At 41.5% G+C, this 22,673-nt stretch overlaps 1 protein-coding gene across 3 annotated transcripts; it reads left to right on the top strand.

The window, feature by feature from the left end:
• The first annotated feature begins 360 nt into the window (after positions 1 to 360).
• efemp1 (EGF containing fibulin extracellular matrix protein 1) lies at positions 361 to 20,779 on the top strand. Of its 3 annotated transcripts, none has more exons than XM_072390940.1 (11): positions 361 to 562; positions 1,189 to 1,292; positions 1,438 to 1,483; positions 1,640 to 1,924; positions 13,590 to 13,712; positions 13,858 to 13,977; positions 15,950 to 16,069; positions 16,210 to 16,329; positions 17,114 to 17,240; positions 17,330 to 17,525; positions 18,905 to 20,779. In XM_072390940.1, the coding sequence occupies exons 2-11, from the start codon at positions 1,212 to 1,214 to the stop codon at positions 19,064 to 19,066; spliced, it is 1,380 nt and encodes a 459-aa protein (XP_072247041.1). In that variant the 5' UTR covers positions 361 to 562; positions 1,189 to 1,211; the 3' UTR covers positions 19,067 to 20,779. The 3 variants fall into 3 exon arrangements, with proteins under 3 accessions (XP_072247041.1, XP_072247043.1, XP_072247042.1); XM_072390942.1 differs by having other exon boundaries at positions 362 to 562; positions 17,333 to 17,525; XM_072390941.1 differs by lacking the exon at positions 361 to 562 and having other exon boundaries at positions 1,135 to 1,292.
• The last annotated feature ends 1,894 nt before the right edge of the window (positions 20,780 to 22,673 follow it).

Genomic DNA, 22,673 nt, shown 5'->3' with positions numbered 1-22,673 from the left:
GCTTCACACCAAGGTCTCAGGATGGGGGTTCTACATGTGGCAAAAGTTAAGGTTAACGCGGGCTCATCCTGAATAAAATACTACAAAACCGAGCTGGCCACTACAGGTATAATTCTGAATAATTTACCTCAGGAAATAGTAACTTGATAGGGTACTTTGGGGTGCCGAAAACCTATTTTATTCTTATTAGTTTGCTAATCGCAGAATCGCGTAAACAGCTATAACACCATTTTCTCGTGTATTACCCCTCCCTCCTCACTGTTCGTCAGTCTGTAGAGGGAGCCACTGTATCCTGTGGATGGATTACAGTACCCCGGAGAGAGAAACCCCCGGAGCTCAACCTGCCCGGTACACCGCCCCCTCCAACCCCCCCAGTATGTCATACTGTACTAACCGCATGTTCATCACAGGCTTGCTCTCCGTCAAACATCCAACAACCACTGCACCGTTTACACGGTAAAAGCCAGCCTGCTTCGTGCACGTTCGTTTTTTTGCGGCGACAGAGACCGGGGACGTGTTCGTCAGCCCGCCGGGAGAGTTTGATAAACGCAGACAATCACAGGTAAGTCGTCAAAGCGCCACGGGACGACAAAGCAGATGCACACAGCGCTCTTCTTCGTGAACAGTGAAACCAATTGAAGAAATAGCCTTAAATGTAAATGCAGAATTAAGATAAAAAAGAACAAAATCCACTGACACACTTGTTTCTTTTTTCGCTTGTTTCTGAGAGTTGTCCAGTAACAAGTGTCACCAACACATACAAACTCCAAGAAAACGCACGCAGCGTTGATATAAGATGAGGGGCTTTTTCAGTTAAACTTGTATTGTTCACGTGCGGAATTTTGCTGATTAGGTCCGCATGGGTGATTCACTTTTTATATATGTATATATATGTACATAATCTTGACATTGATTGGCACACGAGGACTTGTTTACGCACGATCTGTACGCGTAATGCGCACTTATCCTCTTGGAAGAAAACAGCAGAAAAACACTTCACTCAGTTCAAGTCGCAGATTTACCTGGAGAGGTGCCAACATAAACATCACGCCAGCAGCGGGAGATGTTGGGACTCGTTAAGCAATGCCATCAGTGATGTAATAACTGGTATTAAAACTTGTAGGCTTGTCAAGCAGAAAATGATCTTGCACGCTCTATCCACTCAGTCCCTCTGAATCTCGTTAACAGTGCTTCACCGACGCTTGGCCGACATGCTGGGGATCTGCATGTGTCTTTGTGCGGTTTTCTCACAGGGTCTCTCGCAGGAGACCGAGGAGCCCGTCTCCTACACAGTGAGTGAGCGATTTCTATCAGTTAGTCTTTTATTTTGCACAACCCGGCACATTCGTGGTGTTGACTACCTTTCTAATGGGGAGTTTATGTTGTATTGTAACATGCTCTTACAAGAAAATGCGTTTCGTTACGTGTCCTTCACAGTGCACAGAGGGATACAAGTATGACAAAGTCAGAGAGCAGTGCAGAGGTGAGACTGCCACCTCATGATGAGTTTGATTCTCTTTTTTTCTCATTTGTTATGGTGAACTTGATTAAGTTGTAATTTTATCCACATAAAGCTGTCACAGTACATAAAATGCCATATCCTAATTACTCCTCATCTCTGTCTTTTTTTGTGTGTCAGACATTGACGAATGTACACTATTAGATGATGCCTGTAAAGGAGGGATGCAGTGTGTCAACCACTTTGGTGGCTACCTCTGTCTGCCCAAGAGCGCTGTCATCTATATTACCAAAGAGGAGGGAGAGCAGTCGCCGCTGCCTGATCCGGTACCCCAAGCCCCAGTCGTCCAGCCAAGCCAGCCTCAGCTCACACAGGTGCTTTCAGGCGTGTACAGGGGATCACAGACCAGCCAAACCATTCGCTGTGCACTGGGTTTCACTGCTGATGAGCAGAACCTCTGCAGAGGTAGGTTCAGCAACACAGAGACCATCACTTACTTTTTCCTGCACTGATTAAAGATGATAGAAAATACACAAAAAAACCCAGAATTTTTCATTCTTCACTGCTTTACATTGTATGAAAACATGGTTTCTCAGAAAAGGCTGTCAAGAGAGAACCAAGCAGCCAGAGGTGTGCCCATGAAATAACAGTAAAAGATGCCATATAGATGGCTCCCACATTGTCTCCATGAGAACAAATTTCACTTCTTCCCACAGTATATTAAGAGTCTGGCCTTAATGAGACAGATTACGCCCTAAAAACATGGTTGCAGTTTGACTCCTGACTGCTGTGTACCGCAACATACTGACAGAATTGTTGGCAGAGGTTTTTTTTTTCTTCCTCCCAAATGTAATGCCTTGTTGGAGCTTTCCAGATGCAGTGCCGTTGCCTAGAAAAATGTGTCTCTAGCAGAGCTATGTAGGTATTTGATAATTACTTGCTAACGACTTTCGAGCCTCAATAAGCAAAGCTCCAGAGGTGAACCGTTCATCCATCTGTTTGACAGTCATCAACAGCCAAACTATGCATAGCTGCCAGATGTGTTGCAAGCTTCTCTGTCTTTCTCACTGTGATGTCATGTTTTCTAAACTCTTTGGTTGCTTGCAGCGTGATGTTTTTGGCCAGAGTTCAGCTTCTGTCTAAAATTCTTCTTTTTTTTGGGTGTTGAAGTGCTTCGCTTAAGGGGGGGGAAAAAAGCAGATTTTGTAACACTGGGACAAGCACAGTGCTCACCTATTACCTTTACACCTACAGTAGATATTCCGTGGGCCTCTATGAGGTTGTGATCTCGGGAGGTGCATAAACACAGTGTGGGTGTGATCTTGTGTTTAAGCAAGTCTCTTTGATCTTCTCAAATGGGGTGTGGTGTAAAGATTCATTCTTTGTTGCACTAAGACGCACGTGCACACACACACACTGCTGCTTTGTGCCACACGTCCACAGTGACATCTGAGAGAGGGAGTCTCTGATATCACATAACCTCATCTGTGTTGGTGTCTGTGAGACCTGTGGGGTAACTCTTTGAATGTAAAGTAAGGCAAAGTGCATTTCGGTACATGTGTTCAGCGGTTAGGATCTCCTCTTGCCAATAGGCAGAGGCATGTGGTGAGTGGCTGTGCGGCTTGATGAGGTTTGCGGTTACAGAGCTCTAGTGAAAGTAACAAATTTGATTTTACACCTGGGGCAACAATATGTGTGAGGTGCTTTATGTGTTTCTCTGAATTGGAACCCAATTAGGTTTTATTGGAGTGTAAAACATGGCAGCATATCAGTTAAAGTAACCACTTAAGCGGGCTGGCATGAGTGTAATTCTTGTTCACTGGTGTGCTGTTTCAGTGCATGGGCTAAACAAAGATAGGCTGTTGCTGTCAGTGTTATTGCTTTGAAACGACCGCAGTTTAAACCGGAAGGCGTCTCTTGCTGTTATGTGGGCTTATATTTATGCTGGAGAGTGATATAATCTTTGTTTACATCAGTCTCTGGTTTCTGTGTCATTACCTTTAACTCGCTACAATGAGCCAACTGTTCTTGGACACGGGATTATCTTTTTTTTTCATATCATAGTGCTTGTTCTGCACAGCTACGTATCTTCCTAGCAAAGGAATTCCCATTAACTTTCAATAGAGGGAAACCTCAGTGTATCAAATAGCGCTTACATCAGGATCCTTCTATGCTAACTCACCACTCTGTGGCGGAAACCTGGAGTGCAGAGTCAGGTAGGGCAAAGGGAAGGATGAAAGTCTGACACTGACTGAATAAACCACAGAAGTGCCGGAGCACTGACCGAGCCAGGTTGCACCAGCGTCATTGGTTGCGCAGCTGCTGAGTTGTTTTGGTGACTTACTGCTGAGTGTGTGGCAAATAGTAGAAAGATCAGCTGAATGTGTGGCAAAAAAAGAAAATGAAGCCAATTTTCCGCAGAACAAATTAAATTGTTGAAAAAAAAATAGCTTCTAAAACAAAAGAGCTCCTCTTAAGCTCACTTTTCTTTATTCTGACCAGAAGCCAAACGAAACCGCAAAACATATAACAAACTTCAAGTTGATGATGTTCTTTTGATTGCAGCGTCAATTCTCATTCCTGTGTGATAACTTTTTGTAAATGAGCAATAAAGCCCTTTGGCTCTGAGTGGGAACAGAAGCCTAAGTGTGTGGCGTTGTCATGACAAAGTGGCAGAGTGGAAGTTGGCACCTTACTCCAGCCACACAGAGGGACTGTGAACCTTTGCTGCATGCGTGACAGCTTTGATGCCTCGCATTTCCATGACCTCCACCCTCCCTTCAACCATACACGCACTTGGTGTGTTCGGCACCCAGCGATGCTACAAGTGGCTTGTTGTGTGCCGAGGTGAGATCACTTCCTCCGAGAAATGAAGGTTGTTCATCAGAAGCTGTGTGTCTGTCAGCAAATCTCATTACAAACAAATAAATAAAACTGGAAAGTCCTTATTTTGTATTTCTCCGTCAGAAAGCTCATATTTGAATAAATCTTACCCGACCGTACTTGAACTGCTCTATGCTTGTATTGTTTGCCACAGATAATTAATCATGCCATGTTTTACACTCTGTGGGTTCTGTTTTTTTCCTCACATGTCTTGAGTTTACATACCTGCTGCAGCCTCTTTATTTTTTTATCTCTAAATTAGATACTCATGCATTGCAGTATTGGACATGAAGGAACATGCCGCTCCTGTTTACCTGTCTGGTTTCTTAAGGTCACATCGACCGCATTACCACTAACATGTATGACTAGTTTCAGCTCTGTCTGGATGCTCCTTACCTGCAGTGGATGGAAATCTTTTCTAAATATGTTCTATTAAAGCCGTTAAGCCCTGTGTGACAGAAAACTTGTGTACTTTTCCGAATAGGGCAGAGCGCGTGCAATAACATTTTTCTGCGCAGATGCAATGCACTTGGGAGGAATATCTCTGGAATGTCAGTGGTGGTTGTTTTTTCCGTTTGCTCCCATCTTTTGTGATGGTAGGAATTACTCACCACCTTGACAGATAAGCATCGGATCGATCTGCGAGGAGCAGGAATGCAGAGAGCAGAACTTGAAACTGCCAGCACACTTCATGATTTGACCTTTACAGTTAATTCCTAACAGTCCCACTTGTTGCTGTCTCATCCTGACATTTCCATTTAATGAAACAAACCCCAGCCGCAAGTCTTTGCTAACCCACAAAACGTTGTAAAAAAGCAACAACAACAACAAAAAAATGTGTGGATACACAGAAAGCTGTTGTAGTCTTTCAGGAAATTCCTGATGTTATCTGGTGTGCATTTGTTTCTCCCAAACTTCCATCAAAGATAAGCAACAAGAATTTAGAAAATATTGCTTCAAGAAACACTGGATGACAAATTAAAACTTGCTGCAGCGATTTTGTTGGTCAGCAAAAAGACGCAGGATCAACCTCACAGCATGTGTTTAATGACATCTGACGCACTTTGTTTGCGGTTACTTAAATAAAAAGGCACCGGAGGCCCTCCTTTGTTCCAGTTTAATTCATGTATTAGAGTCTAAGCTCCCCTCTTCCACCTGCCCTCAGACTGATGATTTGCACTGTCCTACATCAGCATGATACCCTGTCATTTTATTGTCCAGCTCATTGCACCTTTTGCACTGCGGCTGTAAGAACCGGTGTCAACTTCTCCTGGGTTTGTAACGTTGGTCTGCTGGCTGATTAGGATGTGGGCTGAGTAGTATTCATGGATTTCTAAGAAATGATGAGTTGTTAGTTTGAAACATCACTCCGCCCAAGAATGTCTGTAAAATTAAAGATTCATGAAAGGAACTACCACAGCATCTTATATCAGAGAACTGGCTGGATTTAAGTCAGTTAAAGCTCATAGCAATCCTGTTTCCACAAAATGTTTGTGTGAGTTGAAAAAACTAAATTCAATTAAATTGCACATTATTGACAACATATCTATCATAAATGTGTTCAAAGACTACTTATTTTATGTTCCAACTGAGAATTTTGATGTAGTTTTCTCACATTTGATGCCAGCACAACACTGGGATGGGGCAACAAAAGACTAGAAAATTAATAAAATTCTAAGAAAAGCACACATGCACACAACAGATCCGTAAGATAAAAGTATATAACAGGAATACCAGAGAGCTAAGGATGGGTTCATCTTTCTGTGAGTAATTGGATCAACAACTTAGAGGTAAAGAGTATTCTGTTTAAATTTTCAAACAGTTTGGGTATTTCATCTTCGACAGTACATGATATTACTGAGAGATTCTTAGAATTTGTATGCACAAGACGTGGGAAACTAGTATTAAATGGTAGTGATCTTCGGCTCTCAGGCGGTGCTGCATTAAAAATAGATTTGATTCTGTCATGGAAATCACTGCATGGGCTCAGGAAGACTTCTGAAACCACTGTGAAAACATTAATCCCTGCGTCCAAAAATGCAAGTTAAAACTCCACCATGCAAAGGAAAAAACATACATAAACAGGATCCAGAAACGTTGCTATTTTCTCTGGATTTGAGCTCATTTCAGATGGAAAAAAAGTACAGTGTGACACTGTCATGTGATCTAACAAATCAAGAGTGGAATTTTTTTTCTTTTGTTTTTCATATAAGAAAATATGGAAGCTGTATCGTCCAGGTAAAAGAGGATCATCTGGCTTGATAGTTGTAATATAGGTAATAATAATAAACATAGGTAATAATAATAAACAATAATAACAGTTCGGTTAATGCTAAATGATATCGATGGGCCTTAAAGCAACTTATTCTAACATCCAGACATCTTTGAAGATTTTGCTCATTTCAGCAAGACAATCCCAGCTTGCAGTCGGCATGTTTTACAACAGCATGACTCAGTAGTAAAACAAGCATGGTGCGAAACTGGTCTGCCTGCAGTCCAGTCCAGAGCTGTTACCTGCTAAAAACATTGAATTCATCATGGAACAAAAAATATGACGAAGGAGGACGCCCTGGACATTTAACTGTTGAAATCCTATATCATGCAAAAAATGGGAAAATGTACGAGCATTTCGTCTTTCTTAAGTTTAAATTAATTGTGGGGTTTACTTGATTTACGTCCAAGTATTTAAGTTGTCCTGGATCAACATTGTTGAGAATGTCAAACTTGGATTTGCCAGAAAACTTGACAGTGTAGGTTTCTAGTTGCTAACAGACTCCACTTTATGCTTTTAAGTGTACTTTATTGCACCTTTGAAAACCATTCACACACAGAAAAAGAAGCACATTTGCAATCCAGCAATTCATTTTGTATAGACACTTCCAGCGATCCTGTGTGCTATAGTGACAGTATTTAATCATCTTTGTTGCGCTGCCAGGTAGGACTAAAGTGTCTTTCAGTCTCTGCTAATATAATCAGACCTTCATGCAGGCAGCCCTTCTTTTGGCCATTGCAGTGCTGCTGCACAGTTTGCTGTTATTGCTTGCGGTTTGCCACTGGCTCCTTGCTGCCATCACATTAACAAAAGCAGGAGCGGGAGGGAAGCAGCTTTGCCGTGCCTCCTCGCTGTAAGTGCTTAATGTTGTTGTTATTATTCTCCCTGAGGTCGGTGCCGTCCAGCGGCCAGCTGCTTCCTTCTCTGATGTGCTTACATGTGTTGATCTTTCCGTTTACCTCATGATGGAAGGGAGAGCAGAGCTGCTATAAATCATTGTTTCTCACTCAACTGGGTGATACTCGCATGCAATTGGAGAGTCTGTGTTTCTCACACTTTTTCTCCTTTTATATTATCATTGAGTTTTGTCATCAGTGTTTGCAGCTTTTATTCTTTGGCTGTCAGTGGCTGCAGCCTGGCTACTGACATGTCAGGAGGGCAGAGTGACTGATCTTCCCCACGTTGAATAAGAGAAGAGTTGCCTTGCATGTCCTTCTCTAGACATATTCAGAGCAGCATGCAGAACTGATATAATTCATGAATATAACGGGCACATTGGACTGATTTTCCATAACCTTGATGCTCTGCCGGGCCTTTTGAAGAGTGTGGAGCAAGCTCGCAAATAAGTTGGAAAATGTTAGCACGTCCACAGCCGCTGCTCCTCGTCAACAATGAGAGTGATGAGAGGGGAATTTTGGAGCTTGGAAATGTTTCATGCCCAAATATGGATGGTATATAAGATTTGCATTCTTTGATTTCTCAACTGCTTAAGGTTTGGACTCGCTTTGCAAAGGAAACTCTGCCATTTGACCTACGGTTGTGTTTGAGCCAGCCATAGCTGCATTTCACACTGCATTGCAGAGAGACATTATGCACAAATGAAACAACTTGTAGTGCAGCACAGGTTGGTATTGAGGTGTTTGAGGCTAAGCAAAACCAGGCGCTATGGGGATGATGTATGACACGCTGATAAATTTGATGTTGTGAAATTTTATGGGTTATTAACATTGCAAGGCTTGCCCCCTGCTTTCCCAAAGATTGAATTATCCAATAATCAGAAGGAAACAGAGACGCTGTCCAACAGCAGCAGGATGGCTCCAACTGTTCTTTGGAACAGCTCCTGCTTTCCATTGCAGTGGTTCAGTGAAAACAAGACTTAATACTCTCAAGTGATAATTACAACAAGTCCTATCATGTCAGTATAAATCTGAAGCAAATAACACATTGTTCTGTATTCTGGCCAAATTATTTTTTAGTCCCCGTTTTGGACACGTTCTTTTTTCTTCCTTTAAAACTCGTACACGAAACATGCACCCCTTTACAGTATATCACCCCAGTCTGTAAAACATTAGCAGCTCTGCAGAAAGGCCATTTAATGAGCACCTCAAACAGGACCTCTGATGCACACACACCCACTCATCCATACACACACACGCTCACATTCTTTGAGCTGCCGCCATTCCCGTTACTCCCCCTGCTCCCACAAGGCATTTAGAATTAATCTCCTTGAAAAGCAAGGAGTTTTTTAACTCTGACATCACACAAGCACACACGGCCGTAAATCTAACTTCAAATCTTCAAAAGTCCTTTTTTGTTTAAAAAAAAAAGAGCCTCCACCCTCTCTCCTCATTCTTTCCTTCCACATCTTCTGCTGGACAGCCTTATCTTTGTCTGTGATGTTTCAGCAGGCTCACACTTGGAAGGAACTTGTAAGTGATGTTGAATAAATTGTGAAAAAATCCGACCGCAGAGAAAAGAGTCACTTCTCCCCACACGCAACACATCATCACTCTTGATGGCTTGTTCTTGTTTTCTTGTGTAAATCGTAAGCACTTGAAACTGTGGGGACGTAAATAGGCCTAAGTGGGATAATGTGGGATACTTTTTTATCCACATGCTCACGCTCACACACAAATGTTTGTGTAAATTTGTATTGGCAGCTTCCTGAAGGTTAAGTGAAAAAGTAGCATTCAACAAGATATTCCTGTGAATGAACCTTTGGATTGCATTCAGCACATATGCTTTTATTTAGAGCTCTCCAAGCTTTGTTGAAGGAGTGGGAAGATGACTCTCACTTTTCCGCATACAGAATTTCATAGGAAATGCACTCTTCATTAAAACATCTTCCAGTTTGCCGTGTACATTTACTTCTTTCTAGAACATGCCGTTGTAATGATACCTTACTTTGGAAAGTCCTAGATCATTATCTAGATATGAGATTATGTTCCCTACAGTGGCGGCATCTTGTTCGGTAATCCGCATAGTCTCTCAGGTAGCTAGAACCTCAAGCATCGGTAGTTTAATTATTGTTGGACCAAACTACTGCACTAAAATCATTTCAAATGGATTCGGTTCGTAACAAAGTAAATGCTGCTATCAGGAGTAGCCATCAAGTCTTAAAGCAATATGTGGACCAGTTGTGGCTCAGATTTTCTTCCAAACTCAGCTTGCAAAAAGTTAACTGCATATCCAGTCAAACTGTTTTTATGGGTTGATGCTAATTCTGTCCAAGAATGTAGTCAGTTACATCAGTGGCATGTCCAATGTTGTGCTGTTGCTTAACCACACTTGCAGCATGACTCTGGAAATGGCCGAATTGGCTAGTTGAGATCTCCTAACATGCTCAAATATTTTTATAAAAGAGATGAACAAATAAACTGTTATGATTCAGGTGGTCCCCAAACTTTGAATTTCAGCACCAGATCAGTGTTTAGATCAATACGTTATTTTGATTTATGACTTTGAAATATCATACCGGGCGGGATCTACCTGTCTGTCATATGTGAACTGTGCATAATTGTGATTGAAGACAATCTGCCCTGCTTGAAAACATTAAGGAAAAATATGTGAAAGGGAGTAGCTTTGTTGGGAATCTGACTGTGTTCATATACAGTATATGTGAGCACTGCTGGTAACATAACAGCAATAGCATCATGCCAATTAACGTATGTTGTCATCTAGAGACATTTATCTACTTTTGTAGCATGCAATAACAGTACAACATTCCAAATAGTTTGCAAAAACAGGCCTTAGTCTTCGAGTGGCCGACTATGCCATCTAGCTATGTATCTGGCAACTATCGAGCTAATCACTCCGCCTTTATCATAGAAATGAATCTTCACTTGAAGCTAAAATTTACAAAATTTGGCCTGTTGACTAAAATTACGAGAGTTAATGAGATGTAACAGAGAATTAATGTTTACACGTTGGCATGGCACCTTTAGAAGTTTCTAAATGTAGATTAGGGTCACTAAAAGCATAGTATTCTATTAACATTACAGCTTTTCTCTCTGTTTGTTGGCACCCCAGTGGCATCAACTCACAGGACTGTATTTTATCAGTAATCAGGAGTGTCAGACTTGTGTTTGTCTGAATTTACTATACTGCCAAAAGGCAGGGCATTTCCAGTATAAATGAATCACCACATACCTCCAGTAAGTAGGCATGTTTATGAGTCACAGGGACGTGATCCTGGCTTATGACTGTTCCCTCCTGTCCAAGTAATTGTTGACATTCATACACTGTGTTGGTGCTGCATATACACAGGGTTTTATTTATGTATTTTTTTCTGACAAGCACATCACCCTCTTATTCTTGTATAAACTTTCTGGGTTGTGAAGCTACTAAAGCTCTTGGGGACGGGTGTTTGGTTTGTATGTGTGTGGGGGATATGTCTGTGCTTTCTACCAGCCCCTATTTACTTCCACTCGCTTGCTTGTGCAATGCTCTGTGCTGAAATATTGTATATTAATGTAGTTGAATTCCCAGTAAAGCTGCACTAATCGATATGCTTTTTCTCTCTTTATTCTGTTGATGAACGGCAAAACGAGTCTGAAATTGCGTCTGACGAGAATTGTGACCATCAACTTGCAGTCACTATTAAACATTTCAAGACCGTTCTTCTGATGAAATCCTAAATTTGCAGAGTTGCTGCATTTTTGCAGATTTGCTGCTAATTTCCCAGCGTCATCTGTCAAAGTAACCATCCCAAATAATTGAAAAAAAAAAGTGGGAAGCGACAGAATATCTCAAATGCTTTCTTACACACACCACACCCTACTTACACACCATATGCACAACCGTGCACATGTTAAAGCAGCTCACAGCCGCTGCCACTTTTGACAGAACACAGTAGAGGCTGGGAGAAGTGTTCCTATTGCATGAGAGAGACCTTGCTCTTGTGGGCAGCATAGCAGATGTGTTTCCTAAAAGTCGCTCAATTTGTTGCTTGTAGCTCCTTTTGAAAAAAAGAACTGATGGGATTTGAAAAGTTGTCAAATCTGGCATGAGAAAAAGACTTTGAGGTGTGCAACTATTTGAAAAGTGTGAATTGCGTGAGTCTTATTCTCAGTGGATGGGACTTAAGAGCAGTGGTAGTTACAGTACCTTTAACGGCTACTGTTGCTGTGTTCAGGGCTAAACATGTGACTTATTGTAGGTTTAGACTACATCATTAGAGCAAGTTTGTTTTTGTTATTTTTTATAGCTGCCATTTGATTTAATTGTTTCTAGTTTAAAGATGTCAGTCAGCTAGCATACAAAGCTATTATGTGAAAAATCTACTTTAAATTGTCACACTGACACATATCAAACCACTGTTGGAAATCTGCTATGCGCACCAGGTATATTTTTGGCTAAATCTGAATACTGCACTAACAGAGGCAGACATGTCACAGAGCCTTTGAACTGTTACAAGTGGGACAATACCCAAAAGTGATGCAGCAGAAATACAAAGATTTTTTTTTTCTCACTTCTTGCTTATGGATTCACTATTCCAGATACCTTTTAAGCCACATCAGAACACGGATTTCTTCAGAACAAAACTGCTTTTATCTTTATCCTTTACTAAGCGGGTCAGTGAGCAACAAGCCTCGTCTGTGCATTCCTCCTTTTGTGCAGTTTGCACCTGTTGTGTCAGAGGTGCTCCTTTAGATAAGCCCCGCTTTTGTCCCTGATGCACTTAGTTCACCCGATCACTTTGCCCTCATGGAGTCGAGCACATTTCAGCCTTCTTCCCTTTCTTTGCTTTAAGAAGTGAACACAATTTACCTTCTGTTTGCCATTTTGTTTCCTGAGCTCTTGCGCCGCAAATCCTGCGAGTTTCTCTTCAGCAGCACTCAGTGACTTGAATATAAGGCATTTGAGGCATTTAGGGAAGAACATGAAACTTTTAAGCTGAGACCACGGCACATGGTCCAGGGAAATATCAGTTCAAGATTTAAGTACAACAGCAAGTTAGACTCCTGTGCTTACTTTAAATAGTTTATCGATTCGACACATTGGAATAGGTGTTTAAGTCTTTGTCTCATGTGTATGTGTTGCTTTTAAACCCTGCAGGAGCAGTTATACAATAATGTCATCAGGGCAGAGCAACTGCAGATATTTTTTTGAAGTCATACAATTGTTATTTGCCAAACAGCAATGCAGTAATCGTACCTGCTCCCTCAATGTGTGTGTGGTATAGAGGATAACTGCTTGTCATCCTGTTTAACTGATGCCCAGTAGCTGTCTGCTTATGATGGGTTGCATCAGACCACCCAAGAGGACTGCTGGTGGGCCTCACGGATGACAGTATACACTATTGGCATATTTTATGGGTGTGGGTTATGGTGAGAACACTTTTTCAAGAAACTCTGGCTCTGAGCAAATCAAAATCGAGAATGTGTTTGTTGGATCAACAATAAACATCTTCTCTCATATGTCATGTGTTTGAGGTTTATTAGTTACCACACAGTCATCAGGTCTTCATCTCAACACAGCTCATTTATTTGAGGCTTCTAGATGTATTTAAGATTTGAATTGGTAACTTTGTGGATTGCACTTCAAAGAAAAGCACGAGTTTCTTGCTTTCTTTTTTTAAGCTATACTCATATCAACTGCAGTTCATCATAATATGTACTGTGATGACCTAGTTTGACAGAGGGTGAATATGTGGACCTTGTTGCTTTTGGTTTGATGGATGTAGATGCAGAAGGCAAATGACTAATCGCAGCAGTAGACGATATGATCTGCGTGTTTCCCTTCAATGAGAGCTGCTGAATAAAAGCCTTCTTTATTTAATGGCTGCATGAACCGGTGTGTTTATGCCTATGTGTGTGATGTGGTGTGGTGTCAGTGATCACAGATTTAGCATTTCAGACACCACTGAGTGCATGTAGTTTACACATGTTGCTCTGTTTTGTTTGCCACGCGTTGCATGCAGTGGAAATTAACTTTGTGCAGCTCTCGCTCAGTGTTTATGTATGTTTGTTGCAGATGTAGATGAATGTGCAACAGGCAGACACAATTGTGGGCCTGAACAGACGTGCTACAACACTAGAGGCTCCTTCATGTGCCAGTGTCCTCCGGGTTACCAGAGAAACGGAGACCATTGTGTCGGTAAGCCACTGGCACAAAAACACTCTGTGCTCTCACTTTATCCCAAGGATTGAGTGGACATCTAACCTTTGAAAAGGCTGGCGTATTCTCTATTAACTGCTTTTTTCTGATAAACCTTCTTACCTGCATCTTCGTGTACCTGCAGACAGAGACGAGTGCGCCCTGAGCCACTACTGCATGCACAGATGTGTAAACACCCAGGGCTCCTACTACTGTGAGTGCAACGCAGGTCACAAGTTGGCCAACAACAACCACAGCTGTGTTGGTAAGTCACTGAAAAACAATGCGTACTCACATATCAGCCGTTACATTTCCATCCAGTTGTTTCCTATCTCTACGGATGGAAACACAGAAAATGTGAAAACATCTCGTAATAACACAGAAGAGTTTTTATGATTTGGAGTGGTGGAAAACTTGGCATATAAAAAAGGAAATTAAGTTTGGTGACCCAGTGCTGACACTCAGACATCGCTTGACTTCCACGTAATTGTAATATCAGCTCCTCAAAAGTCTCAGTTTCCATTATCCACTGTGCTCTCTGCACCACGCTTTCCACATTGTTTATTTATTCAAAGTTTGTGTTTCTTTTTTCGAGGTTTGACTGGTGCCTTTGGTATTCCTTCCTGTGAGAATTACTGCCCTCTACCACCCATCTCAGTTAACCAACCTTCATACATACAGACTTAAATTAGCATTTCATTTAGTCAAATTGATTAAATTTAGCTTAAAACTTACTATAATCTCATGGTGTGTTTATGTCGGCACATGTGCACTTGTTGTTACTAAAAAGATAAAACATGATAATATAAAAATAAAGTGCAACTATTTCTCAACCAGAAATTCAAACAAATGCAACTGATTGAACTTGAGTTATCATCAAGTAGATTTAAAGAGGGGCGGTTAGCTCGGGTGCAGCTTCCAAACCATTCCATTCAAAGTGTTTTCTTCATGCCTCTAATTTAATTTAAAATGAATGGTGCACAAGCTGTTGCCTTGAATGCGCAGAACATCAGAACTATCATGAAATGGACCATCCAACCAGAGGCCACGCTGAAAATCTCCCACTGAAGTGGAAGGGACTTATTGAGTATGTGTTGTGCTGTTTATCTCTGAGGCACATTTAGAAATCCACCAAAACCCATGTCTGCCTGCAGCTATGCTGCAACACACGTATGTGTATTTATGTTGAATGTGTACAACTAAGTGTACTCCTTTAGTTTTTCCACCTCCTTCTCAGAACCACTTTGGAAACCAAAACAAAAGTTATCTGTGGAAAATAGATGCCAATAAAAGTATTTTCAGTTATGTTTTTTGTTAGTAACTTCAGATTTATTACAACTTAGATCTGACCTACAGCCCCATTGCTGCATTGAAACACAGTGGGAAATATGAATAACAGGATGGATTCAAACCTTCCAAAAATGTTTTGTTGATTTGAAAGATATATGCCATTTAAATCTTTTACCAGTATCATGTTTCAATGAAAGCTGAAACTTGTAAGGTTTTGTAGTGCCAAAAAAACACTTGGCTGGGTCACCTCTATGGTTCACCTGGTACATCATGCACCCTCTCTGCAGAGGCAGATATTCTAGCTGTAACCAGCCCGGGCCATTATCTGCATGTCTCTGCCCCTCTCTCTTCCCACTTTCCTGTCTCTACTCAACGGTCTCGATCAAATAAAGGTGCAAAGCTAAAAAGAAAAAAAGAAGAAAAAAACACCTGGAAAAACATCTGACAACCAAACTGCCTTAGCCCCAAAGTCTGGGACGCTGAGTTTATGAGGCACCGTAACACAGTTAGATTTATCAATGAAAACTGTGATGTCTGCTACAGTGAATGCCGTTCACATTTTCTGCAACACACTCTCTGCACATATTCCAGCAACATGGTGCTGAACTGTACAATCACTGAAAACCAGTTTTAAAACTGCAGTAAGTGACCTCTACATGATGTTGTAGTGTTGCTGAAACAAAGGCATTGTTCAAGCTCAGAATAAAAATATTTTTCCAACAACAATTACATTTAGGGTTAAAGTTATTATATCATTTCTGGATTTTTTTGTATTTTACACTGTGTGCTTGTTTAGAAAAAATAAGATTTGTCAAACTACATAGGTGCGTTTACCAGACTTATAAGGACAGAGAACAAGGACCCATGAGAGACAAGGACTTCTTTAAGTCCAAAAATAACCAAGCACAATTAAATTTGTTTGTGTAACACGTTTGCTTGTCTTCCAGATGTGAATGAATGTGATGTGCAGAGCCCCTGTCAGCATCACTGCTACAACCTGATTGGTTCCTTCCTCTGCCAGTGTGACCAGGGTTTTGAGCTGGCAGCAGACCTGGTCTCCTGTGAAGGTGGACACAAAAATGCAGACATAATTACATACTCTAAATTCATGTTTGTGCGCATCCACAAGAAAAACACTTTCATGTTTCTCGGTATAGAATGTCATACAATAGTGGCTATCTGTTTTGTGTGTGCGTGTTTTGCATAGACATCGATGAATGCAGTTTGTCCAGCTACATGTGTCAGTTCCAGTGCATTAACACCCCTGGAAGTTACTCCTGTGAGTGTCCACAAGGCTATCAGCTCCAGGGAAACAGATTGTGTCAAGGTACAGCAGTCCTCCTAATTCCATCCATGAATCTTTTTTTATTTCTCCTCTTCATTTTTTTGTTTGTCTTACCCTCTGCTCTCTTTTCACATAAAAAGTTCCCAAGCAAATTACCTTATCTCCCTCTTTCCATCGTCTGAGCTTTTTGAAGTTCACTGTTAAGAGGAACTTCCTGCTATCATCCACTATTCTACCGCTCACGCAGGACCGAAAACCGCTCTCAACTAGCACTGTCATGGAAAGAATGCAGAGGTTGGGCAAACATAGCAACTTTGTGGTGCCCTGCTAAGCCACCTCTGTGAATTTATATGCATGATGCTGGTTTCTTGAAGTGGATTTATTTCAAGCTTCGGCACTCTCTCAAAGGGAGAGCTGTTATTTTTTCCTCTCCCTCTCAGTCAGGTGCAGGCTTTATAGAGAGAGCCATGAATCCAGCTTGTTGTGTCAGAGGGATGTTTTGGTGATGAATCCAGGTTGCTGTGCCAGAAATAGCCTTGTGGTTTGGGGCTCATTTGATAGGTCTATTTTCATGGTCCTGCATGGAAAGAGCTAGATTAAGGCCTGTGTGGGTTGCATCAGGGGCTTCCCTCAACTACACATCTGCAGGCTTCCCTCATCTGCTCTCTGCATCTCCACTGCCAGTGGAAATGCAGTTACAACTCCATAATTCCCTGTTACAGTCCCCGGAAAGTGTCTTTTTTCAAGTAGAAGACACTAGATTGTCATCCTACTGTTTCTGTCTGCTCAGTACTCATATTTGTCTTTCTGTCACATCAATCACCAGACATAAATGAGTGCGAGACAGGGACCCATGACTGCCAAGATGACGAAATGTGCTGGAACTATTACGGACGCTACCGCTGCTATCCCAGAAACCCCTGCGAGCCGCCTTACACCCAGACCTCAGAAAAGTCAGTAAACGTTTGTCAGTCTTTTTGTTTCACTGTTGCATGTGTCATGGAGCCCTGTCACAAAGGTTGTCCTGGTTGTTCCATGTCAGCAGTCGCTGTACCTGTCGATCTCAAACTGAGTGCCAGGGTCTCCCGCCGTCAATAGTTTACAAATACATGAGCATCCAGGCCGACCGAACTGTACCAGCAGACATCTTCCAGATTCAGGCCACCAACGTATATGCCAACACACACAACACCTTCAGGATTAAAGCTGGGAATGAGGGAGGAGAATTTTTCCTTCGGGTAAGTTTTCACTTTCTTTGAGTAGCTGGTTAGCATGTTAATGTGTCTTTCTAACAGCAGCCAGTTTGACATGAAATATTGAGTAAACTCTAGTGACATTAATACAGTTCAGTTTAATTTTCTATAGGCACTGACCCTCCATTGGTGTCAATGTAACATCTGTTATTACTCAAGATTTTATATTCTAATGACTACTATTAAAAAAAGGTCCAGTAGATACTGAAAATAGTGACAAGTAAGGTTTTATTTATGGTAGCACATTGGTATCTGCCTACATTGATCTCACCACACGCAATGTTAGGGTGTTTGGATGTTTGATCAGTGCAGATGGACTTGCATCCATTCCTACTGAAAGCCTGCAGCATCTAGACCTCAGAGATGATGCTATGCATAGGTCAAAGGCATTGGTTGAAAGTCAGCTTATACTGGCAGCGGCTGACAATGACTGATTTCATCACCAAGAAGACAATAATCCATTAAATGATCAACAATGTAGAAGCACAGGTGAGAGGCACAGACAACAGCTTCTCTTTAACTTCTGTCTTTTCCACAGCAGAGCAAAGCTAAAGAACCAACAACGAAACACTGGCACAAGAAAGAGCAGTTCGTACCCTCAGATTGCTTCACATGTTTCTGATTCTGCCCCTAAGTGGCAGTAAAATGCCACAACATGTAGACACAGAGCGGTAGCACAACCATGTTTAAACCCTGGCTCTGCTTATGTAGCTATCATGTAATTTCTGTTAGGCTGTTAAGCCTGCTCCTTTCCTCCAATATGGCAACAGCACTACCCTACAGTAGCAGCTTCACCCAGCAGGACAGCAGTGAGAACGCTCAAAAAAGTCTTTAGGGCTCAAAGAACACGATAAAGAGTCTGAGGTGATAATCTGGTCTCCACGGTTCTAAAATACCAATCTGATGAGATCTGTGAGAAGCAAGCCCAATCCACCAAGACCCAACCCCACAGCCTGGAGGACTGATGTTGACATACCAATACCAGATTCTCCAGGACACCCTCACATGTTCTTTCTTCACAACCTGACTGCTCAAAGATCTTTCGCTGGCATTACGAAGACCTACTCAGTATTAGGCAGGTTGTCGTATTGTTATGACTGATCAGTGTATTAACAGATTAAATTAAGTAGATGAGGAAAAAAAACACAAAAAAACATGTCTTGATAAAAGTTAGGAAGTAGCCTAACATCCTAAAAAGTCAAACTGCCAACAAAATTTGTGGGGTTCGTCTTATGATGTCTAAAATATTTTATGTCAACCATTTGACAGTTGTAGAGGTATTTTAGTTTATTTAGGTCATTATTGAACAGATGTTGAATTAAATCAAAAATAAAACACATTGATCTTTTTGGTTTTTTTTGCAGCGTTCCAGCAATGTGAGTGCCATGCTGGTGCTCACCAAGCCATTGGCAGGGCCCAGGGAGTACATAGTGGACCTGGAGATGATCACTCACCATCTGACTATGAACTACCGCTCCAGCTCACTGCTGCGGCTCACCGTCATAGTGGGGCCTTACGCCTTCTGAGCAGCACAAGTCCCAGCAGCCCGCATAAGCCTGGTTTCAGCAAACATAGCAAATGCCTGTATCAGCATGACATGCTTTACATTTTCACTCAATTCATTCATATAACATAGGCTGCCTTTGATTCAATCAGCAGCACAGCAGTTCCTATATGCTTGCTCAAGTTACACCACAACTTGCTATAATGTGACCACTGGGCATCTTTTTCTTTCAAGGTGCTTATTAATAAGGAAGTCTTGAACTTTTAACACAGGACTTTTTTTTTTCATTGTTAGAGTTGATTTTTTTATGAAGTGCCTGCACATGAAAGAAGCTGATTGTCGCAGTTTCACTTGTAGTGGTTGTTTCAGTTTCCTGAGCAATTGGAAGCAGCGCAATGGCACTCAGGAAAAGAGGCCTAGTGGACACACAAACTAACTATGATGAACTTTGGATGCAGCTGTATCTTGATTTATCACTCTTTTCAGACCAGATCTGTTTTCAGGAACCTGCCTGTTCATCAGTTGTTAAGAAGAGAGAGAAATCTATATAAATATACACATCAAATACTCAGCATGAGCAGCTTTTATGTACAAGAATAATTTACACTTTGTAAATCACAAATGTTAAGGGGTAAAGGCTGCTGAGCCATGCTATTTGTGCAAGTTTCTGTATAGTTTGCCTCATGAGTAATAATTTCCAGAGAAGTCCAGAACTAGTTCATAAGTGTAAAGGGAGGTAATTAGCCTGTGATTTGAGAGAGTGCTTAACTTTGTCTTACAGCAGGCTTGATGCTCGTAGACTTCACTCACAGGAGTAAAGTCATGTACATACCTAGGTAACAAATCTGTGTGTTTGTGTGTGTGTGGATGTTGGTGTGAGTGGGTGTTTCTTTGAGAGTGCGCGCGAATGACTTTGTTTATGCATGCAAGCAAATGTAAGTGTGAAACAGAGAGGGAGAGGAAGGGAAAGAGTGAGAAAGAGCTTGTTTTCAGCCTCGGGTTTGGTGGATGTGTTTGAGCTGTTTATGCGTTTCTGTGATGCCATCCCAACAGCTTTCAGTCACAGAGGCAATAACAGAAATCTTTGAACTCGAGAACACATACAGGAAATGATGGTTTTCATAACACACCTTGGCAAATTGAGCGCTCACTTGTGCCACAGCTATTCTCCAGAGGAGTAGCTGGACCCTCTAATGTCGGTCCCAGTCAAGAAGTCACACTGGCACCAGGCTGGCTTGCGTGATAAAGATAATTGCAGTGTTTCGCCTTGTAGCCGGTTCATGTGCGACACAAGGGATTATTAAAGTGTGAATACAATGCCACCAAACTTTTGGCAGAATGAGAAACCTTTCAGTACCTGCTTTGCCTCGTATGAACCCACGTGTCTGCTCCAACTTATTGCAGAAACACTGTAAAGTGTTGACACACAGCACTGAAAACCGACATTTTGTCACCACTCTTTAAGTGCAGAAAGATATTCCCAGCTTTGGCTAAAATTCCTTTTGTGTGGTTTCAGCAGTGATCATGCCATAGTGCCTTTGAGGTCTTAACACAAAAAAAAAAAATGTAACACTAATCATTCATGCTGTCAAGACTGTTAACTTTCCTCAGTGAGATGCCTTAATGTTTTTTTCTCTTCTATTTAATATATATTTTTTCATATGTATCTTGTATTAATTGTACTCTGAAGAGCAAAAGCTATATTGTCGAATAAAATATGATGTAGAAATGGGGACTGGTTGTTCTGCTGTCTTTGAAAATGATCTTAAGTATAGCTGCTTGCACTTTCCGTGCACCCGAGTAAACAAGGTCTGAATCCACATACAGTCAGGTGAAAAACAAGGCAGAAGCTCTTTCAGTGCCGAGGGTTTTTACAACTACCAGGTCTTAGATTTAGATTAATACAATCAGATATGAACACACAAGACATATTGAACCGTGTATTGTACTGAGCCAAAATGCAGAAATAGTGTGAAAAAAAAAAAACTCTCACTGCTCCCATAGGAATTTAAAGGGTAAGCAGCAGCCAGGTGCTGCTAATCAAATGCAGTTGAATAACTGATGATCAGCAGGTGTGTCCACTTCTAGGAAAGTTGACATTTCGGCAGTTAACTCGTGTGGAGCACTCAAGTATCTGTTAACACAATGCCAAAGAGTAAAAACATCAGCATTAATCTTAGAAAAGCAATTGTTGCCGCCCATCAATCTGAAAGGGGTTAAAATACCATTTCCAAACTATCTGGAGTGCATCATTTGAAAGTGAGAAAGACTATTCACAAGTAGAAAACTGTCGAGACAGTTGCCAATTTTCCTAAGAATGGACATCCCATCAAGTTTTCTCCAAGATCTGACCGTGCAATGCTTGAAGAAACAATAATAAAAAAAAAAAATTCCAAGAGCTCCATCTTAGACTCCACAGGACTCAGTGAGCGTGTAAAATGTTACACTTAACGCCCCAGGAAAGGTCACCAATCCATTATTGGGCCTTTACAGGTAGAGACAAGATGAACAGCCATTTATGCTCATCCCTACAAAAATGTGAATCATCATACATATTTTTGCAACCCACACATACAGGGGGAGAACATGCAAATGCCCGAACAAAGATTAAACCTGGGTACCTGTTGCTTTGAGAAAACAGTGCGCCTTCCACAGTGCTGCCACAAACGCAACATATCTGCTCAAACATCTCAGCATGTTGGTGGTAGGGGGATCGTTTGGGCTTGTTTTGCAGCCACAGGACCGTTGGAACGCTGCAGTCACTGAGTCGACCATGAGCTCTTCTGTATACCAAAGTATTCTACAGTCAAATGTGAGGCCATATGTCCAACAGATCAAATTTAGGTAAAAGTGGACAGTGCAACCGGACACCTTTTGCAGCACTCACTTCTAAAGGTGTTATAGTTACTGCTGGTGAAGGTGGTTCAACAGACTATTGAATCATGGTGTGTACTTAGTTTTGCACAAACTGTGCCTGCATTGTGGCTTAGTTTTTGTTAAACAAATGTTAACACAGCAGAAGACATAATGTGTTGTTCCTCTGAGGTTGACCTAATTCTATGACCTGGTAAGGACCTGATGAACTTTTATCATGTTGAGTTACATCGTAATGGAAAAAAGCAGCAGCAGCTGTATAAAGTTTTCTACTGTTCCTCTCGTGCTTCGGGGAAACATGAAGATGATTTCATCTGAAATTAACAATGATAAATGCAACAAACATGATGCCATAGCCATATCGTATCTATCTTATTTAAAGGGATCCAGTGGGGATACAGTAATGTAGTGTGTTGAGTCAATGTGTGCTGAGGGACAAATGTGAAGCCTGCACACACACACACACATCATATTTAGATGTGAAATTGGATGGGAGTGGTTGTATGGTAAGTTGTTACTCAATCATCCTGCTGTCGGGGGTTTTAGTCCGAGCAGCGTTGGGATGTGTAAGATGATACATGATGTGTCATTGTTCCCCTCACCCCATCTTCAGCTCCCTGCTCATTGGAGCTCTGTTTTTGCTGTCCGTGCATGATTCAACCCCCAGGAGAAAACACTGCTCACCCACTTTTTCTGTGAGTCAACCATGTGCTGGACCTCTTTCGAAAAGCAACATTTTCAGATTCTTTTTCATG

The sequence above is a fragment of the Leuresthes tenuis genome, unplaced genomic scaffold (genome assembly GCF_036924035.1).
Source record: "Leuresthes tenuis unplaced genomic scaffold, fLeuTen1.0.hap1 SCAF_8, whole genome shotgun sequence".
Lineage (NCBI taxonomy): Eukaryota > Metazoa > Chordata > Actinopteri > Atheriniformes > Atherinopsidae > Leuresthes > Leuresthes tenuis.
This window is presented reverse-complemented; position numbering and strand designations above follow the sequence as displayed.